The sequence below is a fragment of the Macaca thibetana genome, chromosome 3 (genome assembly GCF_024542745.1).
Source record: "Macaca thibetana thibetana isolate TM-01 chromosome 3, ASM2454274v1, whole genome shotgun sequence".
Classification (NCBI taxonomy): Eukaryota; Metazoa; Chordata; class Mammalia; order Primates; family Cercopithecidae; genus Macaca; species Macaca thibetana.
Genome location: NC_065580.1, coordinates 42,404,511 through 42,426,254, shown reverse-complemented (window position 1 = coordinate 42,426,254; position 21,744 = coordinate 42,404,511). Strand labels below are relative to the sequence as shown.

Sequence of the window (21,744 nt, the reverse complement as noted above, 5' to 3'; positions counted from 1 at the left end):
TCAGAAGTTACGGATTTCAAATACTGAAGCCGCTTGTTTAATCTGTAGATATTCAGCATCATTGTAAATTATTCTGTTTCAACCACGGGTAATAATTTTTGTCCTTTCTGTAGGCTGGATGAAAAATTCACAGTCAAGGTTGCTGATTTTGGTCTTGCCAGAGACATGTATGATAAAGAATACTATAGTGTGCACAACAAAACAGGTGCAAAGCTGCCAGTGAAGTGGATGGCTTTGGAAAGTCTGCAAACTCAAAAGTTTACCACCAAGTCAGATGTGGTAATGTATTGGTTTCTCTGACTTTCTCCTCTTTTACTTTCATATCCAACTTTTTTTGAAATTTTATCACTACTTAATTTAAAAAAAAATTCAACACCACCAATTCCAGTTTTCTTCATATGTAAAAATGAACTTGTCTGATATGTACACATTGTATATTTTCCTAAATTCACTCATTTATTCAAAATATTTGTTGAGTGGGGCAACGTATTGGCTCATTAGGAAGCCCAGAGCTGAACCAGGCATGAACCCTTTCGGCCAAGAACTTTGGCTCTGAAGGGAAGAGATGAGATGGTCAACAATGACTGTGACACAGGTGGCCTGGAATGAGCCCTGATTCTCATAGCCCCAGGCAAGCAAGAATTCCACATCAAGAAGTCTGGAAGCTGTAACTGAGGCAGTCTAGCAGTGAGGGCATGATCCCTGGGCCTAGCTAGTAAAGTGACTTCCCTTATCTACAAAGGCCATCCTTCTTGCACAGAACCAGCCCTCAAAAGGCATGCACCTGAGTGCTGAGGCTGTGAGAAATACTCACCTGGGCAGCCAGATTCACCACATTCCCCTTTCACCCTAAGGAGAAGTGGCATTTGAATTGGGTTAAAGGATAGCAGGTTTGGAATTGGGCAGCTGGGCAATGGAAATTCCAATCCACGTGTGGCAGAAGAGCAGGAAAGTATAAGCACCTGTAGAGTTCTAAGAAAACAATACTTACTTGATTATTTGGCAAGAACAGAAAACACAGAGGGAGGTTATGAGAACAAACTGAGAAAAATATACTAGGTCATAGAGTTCCTTGAAAACCGAACTAGAGAGTATGGAATTTATTCTCTGGTAATGTGGAAACAAAACTGTAGTCAGACTAGACTGCAATCTTTCATCATTGTATTAGTCTGTTCTCGCACTGCTATAAAGAAATACTGAGCCTGGGTAACTTATAAAAAGAGATTTAATTGGCTCACAGTTCTGCAGACTCTACAGGAAGCATGGCTGGGGAGGCCTCAGGGAGCTTTTACTTATAGCAGAAGGCAAAATAGGAGCAGGCATTTTACACGGCAGGAGCAGGACCAACAAGGCTGGGGGAGGTGCCACACACTTTTAAACAACCAGATCTCCTGAGAACTCTATCACAAGAAGAGCAGCAAAGGAAGAAATCTGCCCCCATGATCCAGTCACCTCCAACCACATCCCTGCCTCAGCATCGGGGATTACAATTTAACATGAGAGTTTGGTGGGAACACAGAGTCAAACCATATCATTCCGCCCTGGTTCCTCCCAAATTTCACGTCCTTCTCACATTTCAAAACACATTCATTCCTTCCCAACAGTCCCCCAAAGTCTTCATTCATTCCAGCATCAGCTAAAAAGTCCAAGTCTAGAGTCTCATCTGAGACAAGGCAAGTCCCTTCTGCCTATGAGCCTGTAAAATCAAAAACAAGTTAGTTGCTTCCAAGATACAATGAGGGTACAGGCAGTGGGTGAATGCTCCCATTCCAAATGGGAGAAATTGGCCAAAATATGCAAGTCTGAAACCCAGCAAGGCAGTTATTAAATCTTAAAGCTCCAAAATAATTTTTTTGACTCTATGTCTCATATCCAGGGCACACCGATGCAAGGGATGGGCTCCCAAGGCCTTGGGCAGCTCTGCCCCTGTGGCTCTGCAGGGCTCAGCCCCATGGCTGCTTTCATCGGCTGGCATTGAGTGCCTGCAGCTTTTCCAGGCACATGGTGCAAGTTGTTGGTAGATCTGCCATTCTGGGGAATGGAAGATGGTGGCCCTCTTCTCACAGTCCCACCTGGCAATACCCCAGCACTGAGAGGAAGTCTCAGGGAACTTTTTACCCATGGCAGAAGGCGAAGCGGGAGCAGGCATCTTACATGGCAGGAGCAGGACCAAGATGGGGACAAGCTCTCACCAAGGGGAGAGGTGCCACACACTTTTAAACAACCAGATCTCCTTAGAACTTTATCGTGAGAACAGCACTAAAGGGAGAAATCTACCTCCATGACGCAGTCACCTCCCACCAGGCCTCAGCTCCCACACTGGGGATTAAAATTCAACATGAGATTTGAATGGGGACACAAATCCAAACCATACCAATCATTCTCTAAGACGACTTGAAAGGAAAAGAATGAGAGCCAGCTCTCTAGTATCTCTTCTTAAAAGGGCACGAATCCCAGCATGAAGGCCCACCCTCATGACCTTATCTAAACTGAATTACCTCTAAACGACCCCATCGTTAAACATTGTCACACTGTGGCTTAGAACTTCAACATATGAATTTCCGGGGAACACAATTCAGTCCATAGCAGGGGTCAAGGCTGGGAATATGCTTTTGAGAGTCCAAAAGCAATTATTCAATAGAACCTACGTATACAAAGTGAAAGAGAAAAGCAGTGAGGTAAGGGACCCAGGAGCAGAGACCACCGTGAAAGTCAGAGGAAGAGAAATTTTCAAGGAGAAATTGGATGCTCAACAGAGCCAACTGCTACTCAGTACACCAGAAGGGTCTTGGAAGCTGAGTAACTTGAGTGCTTTGGCAGTCTAGAGTGTGCTGAGGAGCCCAGGTGTTGAACGGACTGGAGAGTACACTTATTCTATTCACATGTTGTAAGTCGGAGGACTGTGATGTCTGGAGGTAGAGAAACATTTGATGTTTCAGTCCTTGAGGATAACAACTAAAAAAGAAAAATGTGCAAACAAGGTAGTCAGAAAATAATGTTCACGGGGGACATGCACTTGAAGAGAAAGGGTTGGTAGCTTTTGAGAGATGGTGGGATAGAGATCTGAGTGTGACATGGGAAGCAAGAAGTCATCTCATCCACCTCTCTGTGAATCAGCAAGAGGGAAAGGTGTGGCCCCTATAGGCAAGAGTTTCAAAGAAATTGTGGCTTCAAGTGAAAGCTGAGTTTCAGTTCCTGTGAGGAGGTAGGGGAACTATTAGAGAATAAGTTGAGGTGACTGGGGGTTTGTTTTCAATAAGTAAGTAGGTCACAGGTCATGATGGAGGACCAGGACTTCAGCATGCATGAGACTGATAAGAGAAAGTGATAGTGCAGGGTAGAGCTTAATGCCTGGTATTTTGATCCTGAAAGATTCTGAAAGAGATGAAAGAAGTGGATGCTAGAGAGGGAGACTGGGGACATGTTAGTGACAGTGGCAGGTAAAGGCAAAAGATAGGGAGAATTAACCCATCCTCCAAGAACATGCTCTTCATTCAGACTTGAGTGTTAGTCTGCCATTAAGAGCCCGAGCCAACCCTTACAACTCAATAAGACTGTCTTAATCTGTTTTGTGCTGCTATAACACAACACCACAAATTGGGTGATTTATAATGAACAGAAATGTATTTGGCTCACAGTTCTGGAGGCCAGGAAGTCTAAGATCAAGGGGGGCACATCTACTGAGGGTCTTCTTGCTGTGTCATAACATGGTGGAAGGCATCACACGGGTGTGAGAGAGTGCAAGAGAGAGCAAGAGGTGACCAGACTCTCTATTACAACAAACCCCCTTCCACAATAATGAAGTAACTCCCAAGATAATGACATTAATCCACTCATGAGAGTAGAGCCTCATGACCTAATTCCCTCTTAAAGGTCCCTCCTCTGAATACTGTTGCATTGGGAGGGGATTAAGTGTCCAACACATGAACTTTGGGAGACACATTCAAACCATAGCAAAGGCAAAATTACTCAATTTTTTTAAGTAAGCAAAAGATTTGAATAGACATTTTACCAAAGAGATGTATGAATAGCTAGCTCATGAACACATGAAATGAAACATATGCCTACATAAAGATTTGTACATGAATGATCACAGTAGTTCTCTTCATAATAGCCAAAAGCCAGAAGCAATCTTAATGTCCATCAACTGGTGAATGGATAAACAAAATGTGTTGTGTCCATACAGTGGACTAAACCATTCATCAACATAAAGGAATTACTGATGCCTACTACAGTATGATAAACCTCAGAAACATTGTTAAGTGAAAAAAGGCAGATAAAAAAATTACATGTTGAATGGTTCCATTTATATGAAATTTCTAGAAAGAGGCAGAACTGTAGAGTCAGAAAACAAATCAGTGGTTGCTTGGGGCCAAGAGAAGGAGTGAAGATAAACCACAAATGGGCATGAGAGAATTTTCTGGTATGTTGAGATGACCTAAAACTGGACTGTGATGATATGATAGCTGCACATCTATATAAATTTACTAAACATCATTTAATCACTTTAATTTACTAAACATCACCAATCACTTAAAATTGGTGAATTTTGTGATCTATAAATTATACCTCAAAAAAGCTGATTTATATAAAAGAGCCTGATGAAATTTTGGATGTTTACGGCAAGTGTTGGGATTCTAAGCTTCTTGACAGCCACATACACACAACAATACCGCCACCTCCCCAACAAACACACACAGACAGCAAGAGGCCAAGGCTTCCCCCATAGCCACAGTCACTCAGATACTTGACTGGAAATTTACGTAGGTTTCTGTAGATAGGATGGTGCTATTTCTCTCTCGCTGTCATTGAAAGACACTATGTTGTGCTACATAAAGGCTGAAGCTAAATAATCTGTACGTAATGCTGCTTTGGGAAATGGTTACTGACTGTGTGGATAAATTTGCACAGTGTTTTACTTCCAGGACAGCAGAATCTTGAATGTTGACATGGAACATTTCCAAAAGCATGTAATGAGCTGTGTGTATGTTGAAACCTATGACCAAAAACTTGCCTGCTTGTAGATTGGGTTTTCTTTCTAGAAAATGCCAAAATGGAGTTTGGCTAAAGTCTGAATTCTCTTTAAGTCCATTCAAACAAAATCGGAGTGTCACTACACTTGAAATCACTCACACCCTCCTCTGATCCCTTTTGCAATGGGTGTTGCAATTGTATTACACATTGTTTCACACTTAATACAAGTTCTTCCATTAAACTGTGTATTGACTTCCTTGTTCTCAGCTCTTATCTGCCTCATCTTTCTGAAGCATTTAACATTATCGTAATGCTCATTTTTCTTGAAATTTCCTCTTCCTTTGGTTTCTGGGACACCGAGCCTTCTGGTGTTCCTCCTGCTTCTAGGTTGTTTTCTTTATCCTCAATGGCTTCTCTTCCTTCTCTCTTCCTTCTCTCAGATGTAGCTGTCTCCCTGGACAACCTCCACCAACAATTGGAACCAGTCCCATCAATAACCACCTTTGATTCTCTCTACCTGGATGTCATCATCAATGTCACAAATTTACCACGTTCAAAATCAAATTCTTTCCTGCCAAACCCTCAATTTCTCACCTCCTGGCTTCGATTAATGGCATCACCATTGTGTAATCTACCCACTCATCATTCTTTTTAGTGTTCAGTTCTTCAAGTTTTGACAAATGCATGCAGTTGTGTAACCACCACTCCAACTATCAGGACATAGAACGGTTTCATCATCCCAGAAAATTTCCTTATGCTCCTTTGTAGTCAACCTCTACCCTATTCCCAGGACCTGGAAATCAGAAAATCAGATTTATTTTGTCTCTAGAGTTTTACTTTTTCTAAAATGTCATATAAATGGAATCATGCAGTCAGTAGTCTTATGAGTCTGTCTCCTTTTACTTCGCATATTACATTTGAAAGCCATCCATGTTGTTGTATCAGTAGTAGCAATGTATCAGTAATTCATTCCTTTTTTATTGTGGCAAAAAAATACATAAAATTTACCATCTGAACCATTTTTATTTTATTTTAAGTTCCAGGGTACATGTGCAAGATGTGCAGATCTGTTACATAGGTAAACGTGTGCCATGGTGGTTTGCTGCACCTGTCAACCCATCCCCTAGGTATTAAGCTCGGCATGCATTAGTGCTGGGATTACGGACGTGAACCACCTTGTCCTGCCCTGCCTAACCCACTTTGAACATTTAAAAACCTCCACGGCACAGACCCATTTCAATCTTCTGGGTTCCTAATCTCTTCCCCTACTCCAACATGTCAAGCAACGTGAACTACTATACTTATGGTTTAATAAGAACACATATGCAGCCAGGCATGGTGGCTCATGCCTGTAATCCTAGCACTTTGGGAGGCAGAGGAGGGTGGATCACCTGAGGTCAGGAGTTCGAGACCAGCCTGGCCAATATGGCAAAACCCCTTCTCTACTAAAAATACAAAAATTAGCCGGGCATGGTGGTGGGCTCCTATAATCCCAGCTACTCAGGGGGCTGAGGCAGGAGAGTCGCTTGAACCCAGGAGGAAGAGGTTGCAGTGCACCAAGATTGCACCACTTCACTCCAGCCTGGGCAAAAGAGCAAAACTCCATCTCAAAAAAAAAAAAAAGAAAGAAAGAAAGAAAGAACACATGTGTACTCTTACAACTGGCCCCACCCCCTCCCTCCAAAACTGTCTCTCTGCCCTCATATTACCTGTGCCTGTAAAATAAAGTCTCCCTGTTCCTCAAGACCCACTTTACTGTCACTCTTTTCCTGCAGCCTTTCTCAGTACCCTACGATTATCTCTTTGACTTTTGGCAACCTTTGTACCTCTTTGATGTTACTGCTCTATATTACAGCCATTATCTTATTGTCCTGTGTGACAGTTACCCGCACAATTCTGTTAACCCTGTTCATTCAGCCCTGGGACCTATCTAGTAACGTGAACAGTACCCTACTCGTCTGTGATCAAGGGTCAATTGATACTTGCTAAATTCTTTTGAAATATTAGTGCATATTCTGGGACTTGAAAGTTAACACGATGATGTTGTCAGAAGTGTTTGCTAAGATTTTCAGGCTTTGAAAACTTCTGTTTTGCAAAGCTGAATTAGACAGCAAAGTCCCGTAGCTCCCTTCTGGCAAGGGGTTTGAGTTTTCTGTTGAGATCAAGGCAGTCAGCAGCCTTCAAGGGTTCTTGCACCTGGGCAAAGAAGTCATTAGTGGAAATTCGTATCAGCAATTACAGCATCTACCTCATTTCTTTCTTTCAGTCGCAGTGTTCAAAGGCAGGCTTTATTCTCCTTCGTGCTGGGTACTACAAGCTACACTTGCCTCTCAGTTTTATGTTTTCCTACTCCAGCTGTCTGGTGTGGATTTTCCTTCTGCTCCAAGCTTCCTTCATTTCTTCCTCCTTATGCTTCCTACTCTTAGAGTGGCCTGGAAGTGTTGCTGGGCAAGAACTGTCCCCCAGGTGCTCTCCACAGGGGCAGCCTCAGGCCATGCTGACTCTCCTAGTGTCATTCTTGCGTGGGCACATGTCCGGGGGAGATAATATGTATGACCTGGTGTATCCTGAGCACAGTGTTTTAAATCAAGAAATTGCATGTTTAGTGAAGTTCAGTAGACCAAACAAGACCTAAGGGTCAGGAACTCTTAAATGTTTATGCCATTGTGGATTCAGATGTATTGGGGAATTTTAGCAAGTCATTTAACCTCTCCGTGTCCCTGTGATCTTCCTATATAGTACTGATATGGCTATTTTATAAGAATCTAGTACTTTAACATTTTCATGTGACAGTTTTATTGAAATTAATTTTCAATAGAGAGACTTGTTGCCTGCAGTTTTATTATTTCTGATTTTTAATATGGATTTTTACTTATGCAGATTTAGATCTTCCCTTTTAATATTAACCTTTCAATGTGGTTACATTTCTTAAAGAGTACTTATGTTCATTTTGAAACCACACAAATTTAAATTTTGGGAGGCTTTCTTCTTCTTTTACAAGTAATGTACAATTGTAGCGAAGCTATCAGAAAATAAAAGGATAGAAACATGTTAGTGCTTTGAAACTGCAGGACAGAATTTGGAAGAGGTATTCTGCTAACTACAGATGGAATCTTCGTCATCATGTGGACTTCAGATATTCTTTTTGAAAACTCTAAACCTTACCTGTTTAAACAAGTCATGAAATGTATAACTTAATAATTGCCTTTAAGAAAATTGTTGCCCAAAACAGAAACCATATTGAGTATGTAAAGCCAAGTTTAGTTACCAAGACCTCCTGATTTCCTTTCGTATTTCTATGGTCACATCTCTCACCTGGACTGTCCTGTTTCTTGTTTTACTAGTGGTCCTTTGGTGTGCTCCTCTGGGAGCTCATGACAAGAGGAGCCCCACCCTATCCTGACGTGAACACCTTTGATATAACTGTTTACTTGTTGCAAGGGAGAAGGCTCCTACAACCCGAATACTGCCCAGACCCCTTGTAAGTAGTCTTTCTGTACCTCTTACATTCTTTACTTTTACAGAAACGCCTGCCTTCAAAGGGTCTCTTACAGCATTTCTTTCTTTTTGAAACAGATATGAAGTAATGCTAAAATGCTGGCACCCTAAAGCAGAAATGCGCCCATCCTTTTCTGAACTGGTGTCCCGGATATCAGCGATCTTCTCTACTTTCATTGGGGAGCACTACGTCCATGTAAACGCTACTTATGTGAACGTAAAATGTGTCGCTCCATATCCTTCTCTGTTGTCATCAGAAGATAACGCTGATGACGAGGTGGACACATGACCAGCCTCCTTCTGGGAGACATCATAGCGCTAGTAATATGTCAAAGCAACAGTCCACACTTTGTCCAATGGTTTTTTCACTGCCTGACCTTTAAAAGGCCATCGATATTCTTTGCTCTTGCCAAAATTGCACTATTATAGGACTTGCATTGTTATTTAAATTACTGGATTCTAAGGAATTTCTTATCTGACAGAGCATCAGAACCAGAGGCTTGGTCCCACAGGCCACCGACCAACGGCCCGCAGCCGTGACAACACTCCTGTCATATTGGAGTCCCAAAACTTGAATTCTGGGTTGAATTCTTTAAAAATCAGGTGCCACTTGACTTCATACAGGAATCTGAAGCAGTGAATTTTGAGGGCTTCTCGATCACAGAAAACTCAGAAGAGATAGCAATGTTCAGAACAGGCGTGGCAGCCCCAGAACAGGCCACTCATTTAGAATTCTACTGTTTCAAAAAACTTTTGTGTGTTGTATGGTCAATAACATTTTTCATTACTGATGGTGTCATTCACCCATTAGATAAACATTCCCTTTTAAATTTTTGTTTGTTTGTTTTTTGAGACAAGGTCTCGCTCTGTTGCCGGGGCTGGAGTGCAGTGGCATGATCATAGCACACTGCAACCTCCACCTCCCAGACTCAAGCCTCCCAAATAGCTGGGACTACAGGCACACACCACCATCCCCGGCTAATATTTGTATTTTTTGTAGAGACGGGATTTTGCCATGTTGCCAAGGCTGGTTTCAAACTCCTGGACTCAAGAAATCCACCCACCTCAGCCTCCCAAAGTGCTAGGATTACAGGCATGAGCCACTGCACCCAGCCCTTTTAAATTTTTGTATAGACATTCCTTTGGTTGGAAGAATATTTATAGGCAATACAGTCAAAGTTTCAAAATAGCATCACACAAAATGTGCTTATAAATGAACAGGATGTATTGTACATAGATGACATTGAGAAGATTTGTATGAAATAATTTAGTCATCATGAAATATTTAGTTGTCATATAAAAACCCACTGTTCGAGAATGATGCTACTCTGATCTAATGAATGTGAACATGTAGATGTTTTGTGTGTATTTTTTTAAATGACGACTCAAAATAAGACAAGTAATTTGTTGATAAATATTTTTAAAGGTAAGTCAGCATGTTTGTAAAGCAGGATACATCTTACTAAAAGGTTCATTGGTTCCAATCACAGCTCATAGGTAGAGCAAAGAAAGGGTGGATGGATTGAAAAGATTAGCCTCTGTCTCGGTGTCAGCTTCCCACCTCACAAGCAATTGGAAACAAAACTTTTGGGGAGTTTTATTTTGCATTAGCGTGTGTTTTGTGTTAAGCAAAACATACTTTAGAAACAAACAAATGAAAAAGGCAATTGAAAATCCCAGCTATTTCACCTGGATGGAATAGCCACCCTGAGCAGGACTTTGTGATGTTTCATTCTGTGGAATTTTGTGCTTACTACTGTATAGTGCATGTGGTGTAGGTTACTCTAACTGGTTTTGTCAATGTAAACATTTAAAGTGTTATATTTTTATAAAAATGTTTATTTTTAATGACATGAGAAAAATTTTGTTAGGCCACAAAAACACTGCACTGTGAATATTTGAGAAAAGGTATGTCAGACTGGGATTAATGACAGCATGATTTTCAATGACTGTAAATTGTGATAAGGAAATGTACTGATTGCCAATACACCCCACCCTCATTACATCACCAGGACTTGAAGCCAAGGGTTAACCCAACAAGCTACAAAGAGGGTGTGTCACACTGAAACTCAATGGTTGAGTTTGGCTGTTGTTGCAGGAAAGTGATTATAACTAAAAGCTCTCTGATAACGCGGAGACTTACCAGAAGACACAAGGAATCGTACTGAAGAGCTATTACAATCCAAATATTGCCATTTCATAAATGTAACAAGTAATACTAATTCACAGAGTATTGTCAATGGTGGATGACAAAAGAAAATCTGCTCTGTGGAAAGAAAGAACTATCTCTACCAGGGTCAAGAGAATGAACACATCAAGAACAGAAAGAACTCGGGAAAACATCCCATCAACGGGACTACCCACTTGTATATACATTCTTGAGAACACTGCAATGTGAAAATCATGTTTGCTATTTATAAACTTGTCCTTAGATTAATGTGTCTGGACAGATTGTGGGAGTAAGTGATTCTTCTAAGAATTAGATACTTATCACTGCCTATACCTGCAGCTGAACTGAATGGTACTTTGTATGTTAATAGTTGTTGTTCTGATAAATCATGCAATTAAAATAAAGTGATGCAACATCTTGTATACTGATAGTTGGTTATTGCCAATCATGCTTGATTACCTACATTTGCATAATGATAGAGGAAGCCTAAGATTGATTTCACCTGGCTGCATGGAGCTCATCCATATAGGAGAGCCTTAGTCAAGTGAATGCTGAGGAAGCAGTAAAACAACATGCATCCCCGAATCTCAGGAAGTCTCTGTCTTTCCAAGGGTTTGGTCTAAGTTGCTGATTACCTGCATTTTTCTGACGATCTTTCAACTGCTAGAGCACCTGGTTCCTGTTTTATCATGGTGCTCTTCTCCAGCAAGGTGTGTCCTTAGACTAGAAGACACAAAAATGGAGCAGCAGCCCCACCGTTGGTACACAGATACCTAGGTGCGGGTTGGAGAGAGAGGCCTTCTTGCCGCATCAAAACTACTCTTTGTCTATACAAGTGCCCACCCTTTTACCCCCAGTTACCAAAGAAATTACCTTCAGGTCATCTCCAAGTATATTCTTGTAATGGTAAGGGAATTCAAAGGTGATAGTTTCAGCCATCTAAGAATTGTGTGACACTTTGGGGTAATCTAATTTTTTAAAAACCCAATTTAAAAGAATGCCTATAAAATACAGTGGAGACTGATTCTTTACTGGGAGATAATTCAATCCCCGCTCACGGCCAAACTCTCTCCTACTCAAAAGATGCATTTCCACAGGAAGTTCATTCCAACTCTCTCCCATAAGGACAAGAACCTGTCACCTTTACATCTCTAGAATCCAGCACTTAGTAAATTCTCAAATAATTGCTGAACCGAAACAGCATTTTCTTATTCCCCATCACTTTATTTATTTATTTATTTATGAGACAGGGTCCCACTCTGCCCCCCCCCCCCACTCCCCCGCCTGGAGTGCAGTGGCATGATCTTGGCTCACTGCAACCTCCACCTCCTGGGTTCAAGCCATTCTCCTGCCTCAGCCTCCTGAGTAGCTGGAATTACAGGCACACGCCATCACGCCCAGCTGATTTTTGTATTTTTTGTAGAGACAGGGTTTCGCCATGTTGTCCAGGCTGGTCTCAAACTCCTGGACTCAAGTGATCCACCTGCTTCAGCCCCCCAAAGTGCTGGGATTACAGGCGTGAACCACCATACCCAGCCTACTTTAAACTACCAGGGATAGAGTTATTGCCTATGTGGCTCCCATGATGTTTGGAGAACACTGATATGGAGAAGCCAGACTTTTCTAGGGAAAGAGAAATAGAAAGATAGACCTTTATAAAGTCTGGCTTGGTGCTATGCATTTTTAATTATCACAGGGTTTTCGCTTCACCATATAAGCATCAATTATATTTTTGCTCTCTGACCTACACAGTGGATTCCGTCTTTAAAGAAATAGGGAGAAGGGATATATAACATGTAGAAATACATCAAATGCTTGAATGCTGACATCTGGCATTGTTAATCTACCTGATTTAGTTCAGGAAATGAGTTAGCATTATATAAAAGAAATTGCTTAGTATTTTATTTAACTCAACGAATATTCATCAAGCACCTATGTATGTCAGACACTGCTAGGTAATGGGGATATAAAAATAAACAGTCCCTCTCACCCCAAAGAATTTGATGAAACAGACAGACAAAATTACATAATTAATGAATATTAAAATTATTCACTTCTTAGATTTGTAAGTTGTCTTGAAGAGGCATCACAGTTTAAACATATACAAAGTGCAGGCTCCTGGGCAACAGACCAAGCCCTGACTCAGGTTGGGCAATATATTGCACTTCTCTAAACCTGTGTTCTCATCTGTCAAATACGTTAATCATGGTTACCCCCACAAAGTTGTTTGAGAACTTTAAAAAAAGTGTATAAAGGCACCTGGCACACCATAGTTGCTCAATTATCATAATATCATTATTATCTTAAGTCTTAGACAATAAAAGCCCATGTATAGGTAGCCTTAGTTGGCTAAAGCGAAATGAGGCTAGGAGGGGCATTACAGATGTTTAAATCCAAATTCTTACCCCATTCTTTTTGTCTTTGTTTGTTTTAGTTTGTTGTTGTTGTTTTGTTTTGTTTTGTTGCTTTTTTTGTTTTTTTGGTTTTTTGTTTTGTTTTGTTTTGTTTTGTTTTTTGAGACAGAGTCTCCCTCTGTTGCCCTGGCTGGAGTGCAGTGGCATGATCTTTGCTCACTGCAACCTCCACCTACTGGGTTCAAGTGATTCTCCTGCCTCAGCCTCCTGAGTAGCTGGGATTAGAGGTGTCCGTCACCACGCGAGCTAATTTTTGTATTTTTAGTAGAAACGGGGTTTCACCATGTTGGCCAGGCTGGTCTTGAACTCCTGACCTCAGGTGATCTGCCCGCCTCAGCCTCCCAAAGTTCTGGGATTTTAGGCATGAGCCACCATGCCCAGCCAACTTCTTACCCCATTCTTCACCTCACACCTGCTTTATATACAGTAGAAACAGCTATGATTCTGCCTCATCCTGAGCGTTGATACGACAGTGAGGGTGAGAGAGGAGAAAGGTGACAAGACAGTGGCACTGGCAAGGGAATTCCCTCACTTCTTTCTCTGCACTCCCCACTATCATTCTAATCACTTCTCCTATGACAGGTTCCTTTGTTCTGTTTTAGCCTTTAGACCTGGAATACACAACAGACATGGAAGAGAACATTCTGTCTAAATGACAGGCATGTTGCATGAAGGTGCAAGAATAAGACCATAGTCTTCAGTATTGGTGTCTAGAAATTATTATGGTTCCTTATTTTTGCTCAAATGTTAATAGATGGTTAATGATCATTCAGGTTGAAGAAAACGTAAACTAAGTAGAGTGTTGTTTTAGTTATGTGCTATGTGTTCGGAAGACAAGGAATACATGACTAGACACACATAGCAAATTACACAGGCACATATGACTCACTGTTGTAGCACTTCAGACAGTTTCAAGACACAGAGAGGTATGCAGACGTTATGCCCCAAAGGAAGAAATGCTTATTGCTGTTTTTCTTTTTCATATTTGAGGGGTTCTTTCAGGACTATCTCAATTCCTTATCTATCAAAGAATTGGAAAGAACTTCAGTCATAAACCAATGAAATATTTCAGTTGGTGAATTGAAGGTAATAAAATGGATGGTTGCCCAAACTGTCCTTTGCTGTAAATTATTCCAGAGATCTAGATTACGTCAGCCAAAGATATTGATCACAATGCTGAGAGGTTTATAACTACTATTGACTTACTATGTGACCCCGGGGCAGAAATCTAGGAAAATTGCAAAAGCATATCTACTGTAATGAAAAGCCCATCATTAATAGGACTTACTATCTTGTCATCCAACTAGTACTATGTTGGCTTCAAGGCAAATATTTAACAAACATTTGAAACCGAAAGCACTTCTGTCTTCTCCCTTTTATCTTCCATTGATGTTCCCGAGCAATTCTGATGAATGCATTTTTGTTCTTATCAATAAAACATGTAGGTTAAAATAAGCAAACATATTTATAATTATTAGTGTATATAAATTAGCATCCAAATATTCAAATAGCTCCTACTCCTTTATTATTACTCTCATTATTTTAATAAAGAGTTAGCTCCTCATATAGACCAGTTTAGAACAGGGCTCAAGTCCAATTCTCCTGGGTAGTTAAACCCTAACTGTTCAAGCATTCTGAAAACTAGTTACTCTTTTTTTTTTTTTTTTTTTTTTTTTTTGAGGTGGAATCTCTCTCTGTCATCCAGGCTGGAGTGCAGTGGTGCGATCTCAGCTCACTGCAACCTCCACCTCCTGGGTTCAAGTGATTCTCCTGCCTCAACCTCCCAAGTAGCGGGAATTAACAGGCATGCATCACCACACCCAGCTAATTTTTGTATTTTCAATACAGATGAGGTTTATCCGTGTTGGCCAGGCCGACCTCCAGTTCCTGGCCTCAAGTGATCCGCTCACCTCAGCCTTCCAAAGTGCTGGGATTACAGGTGTGAGCCACCACACCCGGTGGAAAACTAGGTACTCTTGGAGAAGCAATTCTGAGATGAAAATGGCCATATTTAGGATGCATAAACAGAAATCTCTGATTTAAATTAACTACTAATTTAACGTTATTTTCGAAGCACTGGGCCCAGATTACAATGAGAATTAATTCTTATTCCTTTCTTGAAAAGAAGCCCTTTGTCTTTGTGCATTCAATTTTTCACTGTCACATGAGTACATTCTTTTCACCACATGAGTTCCAGGCTGGCAGAAACATCCACTAATCCTTAGACCTCTTGGCTGGAACGACAAAAATGCATAAAATCTTACCAGGCCAAAAGAGATCAACTTTAAAAATCTTTGGCATCCAAACATGTCAGAACTGTTTTTCGCTGGTTCTCCAAACCATTTGTATTTTTCATTTATGGTCCAGGGGATCTGTAATGTCAGTTCCTACTTTTATTGGGCAGCCTGGAATTTTAAGCACCATATTTCATTTACCTTTCTTGGATGTTTATAATTTTCACCGCTGTTTTTACGAGTTTTCTTCTCTATGTGTGGAGATGTGGCAATAGACAGCCCGCTCTTTGCTAATCAAAGCTCTCACTTTGACGTTGGCCACTTTGTTCTTGTGACATCTGCTCCTTCCATTATAGACAAACTGGGGCTTTCCTTCTGCAGAACTGTGACTAAACAACCACCATATTCATCAGTGGCAACAATTCTTGTAAACAAGAAACGCTGAATTCAGAGGCTTTGTGAAATCCTGCCCCCAAGAGGCCGCATGTCTAAAGTCAGTCAGGTGGTCCTCAGAAATGATTTTAGAAGTCTCAGTAAAGAAAAATTACAGAGACACTCAGATATCCTAGTGTGATACTGTTGCAAAACTTTTTCTAATTTTTTGTTAAGCTGTGAGAAAGGGCCTATGGAAACACCGGGATGAAGAAGCAGCAAATCACCGTCCCAAAAGCACTAAAAAACATATTTCAGAAAGGAAATATGTAGCGTTAAAACAACATAGATGCATTTTTGAAAACAAATTTAATGAGAAAAATAGTAATGACAACAATAATGATCTAATCCCAAGACATGTCACGGGAATTAATGACTGCCTAAAAGCAAATGGTCTAAGGTAATGCTCTCAGGAATTAGTCTTGCTTAATGAACTGCTATTGGTTTAGTAAACGAATGCTTACAGTGACAGAAAGTAAAAAATCAGGGCTGCCATTATGGAGACTGGTTGATTCAAAGGGGGGTGAGGGGAGAAGCTAATGCAAAAAAAAAAAATGCATCATTTGCTGCTCTTACTCAATTTTTTAAATTCATTTGTCGTTCACAAATTATAGATCCTTTATTATTTTCTTCTTTCATATATCTGTATGTATGTACTTTTACTTTTGTACTTTTGTGTTTTTACTCTAAGGATATGTTTACTCATGCATTGTTTTACTGACAGAGAAGTAATCTGGTAATACAAATTCAACTCCCTCTAGTGCAGCCATATCAAAGATCTAACATTGTTTGCCTCGAATCGTTTTATTTTAAATACTGTGATCTGAAGAAAATGTGGATCCTTGGCCAGGCACAGTGGCTCACACTGTTATCCCAGCACTTTTGGGAGCACGAGGCGGGTGGATCACCTGAGGTCAGGAGTCTGGCCAACATGGTGAAACCCCATCTCCTACTAAAATACAAAAATTGGCTGGGCCTGGTGGCGGGTGCCTGTAATCCCAGCTAGTCGGGAGTCTGAGGCATGAGAATCGCTTGAACCCAGGAGACGGAGGATGCAGTGAGCCGAGATCACACTGCTGCACTCCAGCCTGGGCGACAGAGTGAGACTTTGTTTCAAAAAAAAAAAAAAGTGGATCTTCCACGTGGGCTTTGGAATATTGCTTCAAAATTATACTTCACTTAGAACTTATTACTCAACATCTTATTTCAAGATTATTCTAACAACTGACTTCTTGATTCTACCTCTCCGTATTGCCTCTGCCTTATAATCCCAAAAGAGCTACCAAAATTATATATCTGATCACTTCACTTTACTGCTTAAAAACCTATGCCCATTCCTAAATGTTCCCTGAGCAGATCCTTTGTTGTTTCGTTTTGTTTATTTTTATCATAAAATGTATTTTTGAGGAAAAAATTTTAAACTGGACAAAAAGCTATAAAGTGAACAGGAAATATCCTCCGACCACTTTCTCTCCCGCTTCCTCCTCACTCCCCACGAGTAGCCAATATTAACGCACTTTTCCAGAAATGTTCCACTCTGCATCAGTGGAACTAAACTAAACCAGACACTCTACTACATCCTTCAATAGCCTTTGTCTTATTGACCGGACTATGACTCAGCACACCCTTCCCCAGTCAAGAAGATTGTTCTTCTACCTCTGTGACTTTGAACTCCCAACAGAAATTTCCCCCTTTGGGGTATGAGCCATATAAACAAGGCTAGACCAAGCTCTGGGAACTGCCCCCTCCCCTACTGACGTATAATTTGATATTACTTCAAACCAGTATCCTTTACATTTGTTTTGCTCAACTTTTATTTAAATGGAGAGATTAAAATGATTTTCTCTTAATAAAAAAAATTAAAGAAACAGATTCACTTGCTTCTATTTGCCAAAGCAGAATAAATATATTTTTAATCAACAAAATAGTACGCTTTTCTAAAATTCTAGTTCTGTTTTTCAATGGAAATTTGCAGTGAAAGTTTCCAGATGCTTGGAAGTTATAAAAAGTTTTAAACTTAGGTAATAAAAATAAATCGCCCATTTATGATAAGCAGCACTCTGTGAAAGATTATTTCAGAATCTCAGCTGACTGACAACTTTTAGGAGACTGAACTGTACTTAAGTGTGGCAAACATGCATCATAGGGATGGGTTGTTTACTGTAGCAAGTTACTTGCCTTCGGTCCAACTGTCCTTTTGGCAGAAGCACACCAATCTAATTTTGCCTGTTACATAAAGAGCCACATGTGGAAACCTGAGTCGCCTGACATCATATTACTGACTTAATCCAGTCATAATTCAGCGCCCAGAGACCGCCTGGCAGGCCCACCCACCCCCCACTCTCACTCTGGATATATTCATGATAGCACAGAGGTTAGCTGACACACTTGGGCATCAGACACGCTGGGTCAGACTCATTTCCACCACTTATCAGTAGTGTGATTTTGGACCAATTGCTTAACCCTCCTAAGCCTCAGTTTCTGAATCCATAAAGTAGAAATACTAACAGTGGCTTCCTCTTAAGATTGTGCAAAGATTGAATGAAACAATGTGTGCAAAGCTCTCAAAGAGTGGCAGTCATTGCTGGAGACGTTGATTTTACTTTTGTTATTTTTATTCAAGACTCTAGAATAAAATTACCTCCAAAGATGTCCAAAGTTTGGCACAGTTCAGAAAAGTCTAAAGGTAAAAATCATGAAAACAGACATAGATTTTCTTCATTCTTTTTGGTAGTATCAACCTAATAGAAACTGGACCAGGTTCCTGATTCAGTCTGACTTTACTGCCTGTGTGACCTTCCACATCACTTAATCTTTTTAAGTTGTGCTTTTCTTGTCTATAAAAAATTAAGATTATACCTCACAGCATTGAACGTAAATATTAAATGGTATAAGATTTTATACAAGTACAAGGTGTTATTATGGTTCATCAGAATTTTTTTTTTTTTTTTTTTTTTTTACTTTAAAAATCTTCGTAGAACTCATTTGATTCACAAAATTCCCTCTAACCAACCCCAGCACTTCATTTGCTCCCACATAATTGCTGGAGTTGTTTACACAAATCCGTCCTCAGAATCAAAGAGCTCAAGGCTGGAGAAGGCAGTGAATCTGGCCCTGGGCCTCTGCTTGAACATTCTGGGTGCCGGTCGCTAGCTGACCCTTAAACAACTCCATGTCCTCTTTGGAGTTCAAAGTTTGGGGGTAAAATCACTACCCCCTCTCAAAGATAAACACAAATGGAGCTCCACAGTGGTGTCCGGTGCTAACATGAGACATGTTGAGCGTGAATCTCATCAGAACAGTGTTTTTCCAACATAATAAACTGCTCTTTGTTCAAATCAGAAACTGATTTCAGTCGATTTTCCCAAATCGGCCCTGCCAGGTTTCCTTGATTTAATTGTATATTTTTTGTCTGCTGACAATGGAAAGCAGAAGAAAATAGTCTCGCTAAGGAAATGAAATACTACCAAGAAAAACAGGCATTCTCACACTGTATGAGGGTTTTTTTTTTTCTTCACATTCAATTTTTATAAGAAAAAAGGTCTCTACCCTTTGAAACAACAGCATTATTGCAGTGACTATTAGGTCATATCTACATGGCCCAAAAGAAAATGTTGGAAAGAAAATTAACTAGTTCATAAGGGTATGGGCAACATTATTTTTAAAAGGAAATGGTTCTTCATACATAGAAAGAATAATAAATGGGAGCAAAAAAAAAATGTGTGTTAGGCAGTTATTTAAATAATTCCAATTTTAAAATGTGTACTTAACCAAAGTATCCATGGAGTTCAGGTAAAATCATTTAGAGGGAACACAAATTAACCAAATCATTACTGAAATTCTTTACTTTTTTAGCTAAAATTGCTCATTCTTGCTTTAATACCAGAGAAGACCTGAGTCCTGGTTGACTGTTAATGAGGAGTTGTATCAAAAGAACAAAGGTTTGAAGCCAGTTAGGGCCAGGTTCCTATCTCAGCTCTGCCATCTAGTCGTCATTTGCCCAACAGCAAATTCGATTTTTCATTTATTTGATTTAAAAATATTACTGAGACCCTTCTACATGATAGGTGTTATTGTAAAGAAGGAAGATACAGCAGGCAATATACTTGCCAAGACTGTTGCTTCCAAGGGGCATTTATTCCAAAGCAGGGAGAAAGAAAGAGAGACAAAAGGCAGGGGGAGGGAGGAAGGAAGGGAGAAAAGGGGAAAGGAAGAAAAGAGAAAAAAGAGAAAGATGACAGATAAACAACAAAACTCTCAACATTTGGTGGTATGAAGCCATGGAACCAGAATGAGACTATCTAAGGATCGATACCAGAGAGGGCCAAGGATGCAGCCTTAGGGCACTACAGTGTTTAGAGGTCAGGGAGGTGAGATTGAAGAGGCGTTACTTATCTCATCATAAAATGCTAGCTTATCACCTACAAAGATTTTTTTTTTTGAGATAGGATCTTGCTATGTGGCCCAGGCTGGAGTGCAATGGCTTGATCTCAGCTCACTGCAGCCTCCACCTCCCAGGTTCAAGTGATTCTCCTGCCTCAGCCTCCTGAGTAGCTGGGATTATAGGTGTGTACCACCATTTCTGGCTTTTTTTTTTTGGACTGAATCTCGCTCTATCGCCCAGGCTGAAGTGCAGTGGTGCAGTCTCAGCTCACTGCAACCTCTGCCTCTCAGGGTCAAGCAATTCTCGTGCCTCAGCCTCCCGAGTAGCTGGGATTACAGGTGTGCGCCACCACGCCTGGCTAATTTTTGTATTTTTAGTAGAGATGGTGTGTGATCTGCCCACCTCAGCCTCCCAAAGTGCTGAGATTACAGGCATGAGCCACCGCGCCTGGCCAATTTTTTTTAAATTATGTACATTTTGCTACTAGCCTATTAAAGATACCCAACAAATGTTAATTTCTTCCTTTTGTTTAAATCCTCTCCCTCCTCACCAACTCCCACCCTGCAAATATAATTAATCTCTGGCTCTAAAAAAAAAAAAAAGACAACTGAACGCCTGCATAGCAAAGGAATAAAAAACTAACACTTCCTTTAGTTCAATTTATCTAGGCCCCACTGACTGTAATAGTGAGGAAAGATCATACCATAGCAAATCATTATAGATCACAACTAGTAATCCCAAATGACAGGTCTCCTCTGTTCTTCTGAATTTCATTTCATTGAAATTGTTCCAGAGTTTGCATCTTAAATTACACAGATTATATCCACTACTGTCTACTATTTTGAAAGGGGAAAATTGTGCATTCCTCCTTTACCTGTTCCCTTTAAACATCTTAATTCCTGCTTGCACTTGTATGAAAGCATTTATCTTATCATAATTAGACAAAGTTCCTAAAAACAAAAAAAAGCAATGACCCACAATTAACCTACAGCATGTATATCAGAATTAGGTTCAGAAAATCCCAAAACAACTGTAGCTTACAGGAGATGAGCTTTTTCTCTTAGACAAAACAGGTTGAAGGATGGGCAGCTGGGGGCTGGTGTAGAAGCTGCACGATGTTGGCAGGGACCCAGGCTCCCATCCTTCTACTCCACTATCCCCAGGCATGCCTTCTATCTTCAAGGTCACCTTGTGGTCCAGATGGCTTCCTGCCCTTCAGGAAGGAGGAGGGAAAGCCTGAGTCAATACACTTTAAAACCTTCCTTATAGTAGAAGGGATTGAGGAAGGTTATGTGGAAGATGCTTCTGAGTTGGGCCCAGATGGATAGGTAGGAAAAGGACATCCTCCATAAAGTGGATCATGTCAGCAATGAAGTCAGAAAAGCACAAGTATGGCTAAGGAATAAGAAAGATTCATCTGAATATAATAATATTTGGGAAAAATAGTAACGTGTCTATTGATGATGAGCCTTGGTGTGCAATTTATTATAAGTCTCCCCACCTATAACAGAATGACTCTCTTATTTTCTCATGAGCTGGGGAAGTAGGTTTGGATATTCAAGGCTGGAGTTGAGTAATAGGAAAATATAATCAGAATAAAAAAGATGCGTTTTTTGTTCTTTTGGGCTTCCAGCCTCT

General features: G+C 40.4%; 1 protein-coding gene across 1 annotated transcript in view; it reads left to right on the top strand.

The window, feature by feature from the left end:
• MET (MET proto-oncogene, receptor tyrosine kinase) overlaps window positions 1–11,064 on the top strand; it is a 116,739-nt gene extending 105,675 nt beyond the window's left edge. Inside the window, exons 20-22 of the mRNA XM_050785128.1 lie at window positions 114–279; window positions 8,319–8,455; window positions 8,551–11,064. Of these exons, the coding sequence (XP_050641085.1) occupies window positions 114–279; window positions 8,319–8,455; window positions 8,551–8,761 (514 nt within the window). The 3' untranslated portion in view covers window positions 8,762–11,064. The remainder of the gene's footprint in view (window positions 1–113; window positions 280–8,318; window positions 8,456–8,550) is intronic.
• The last annotated feature ends 10,680 nt before the right edge of the window (window positions 11,065–21,744 follow it).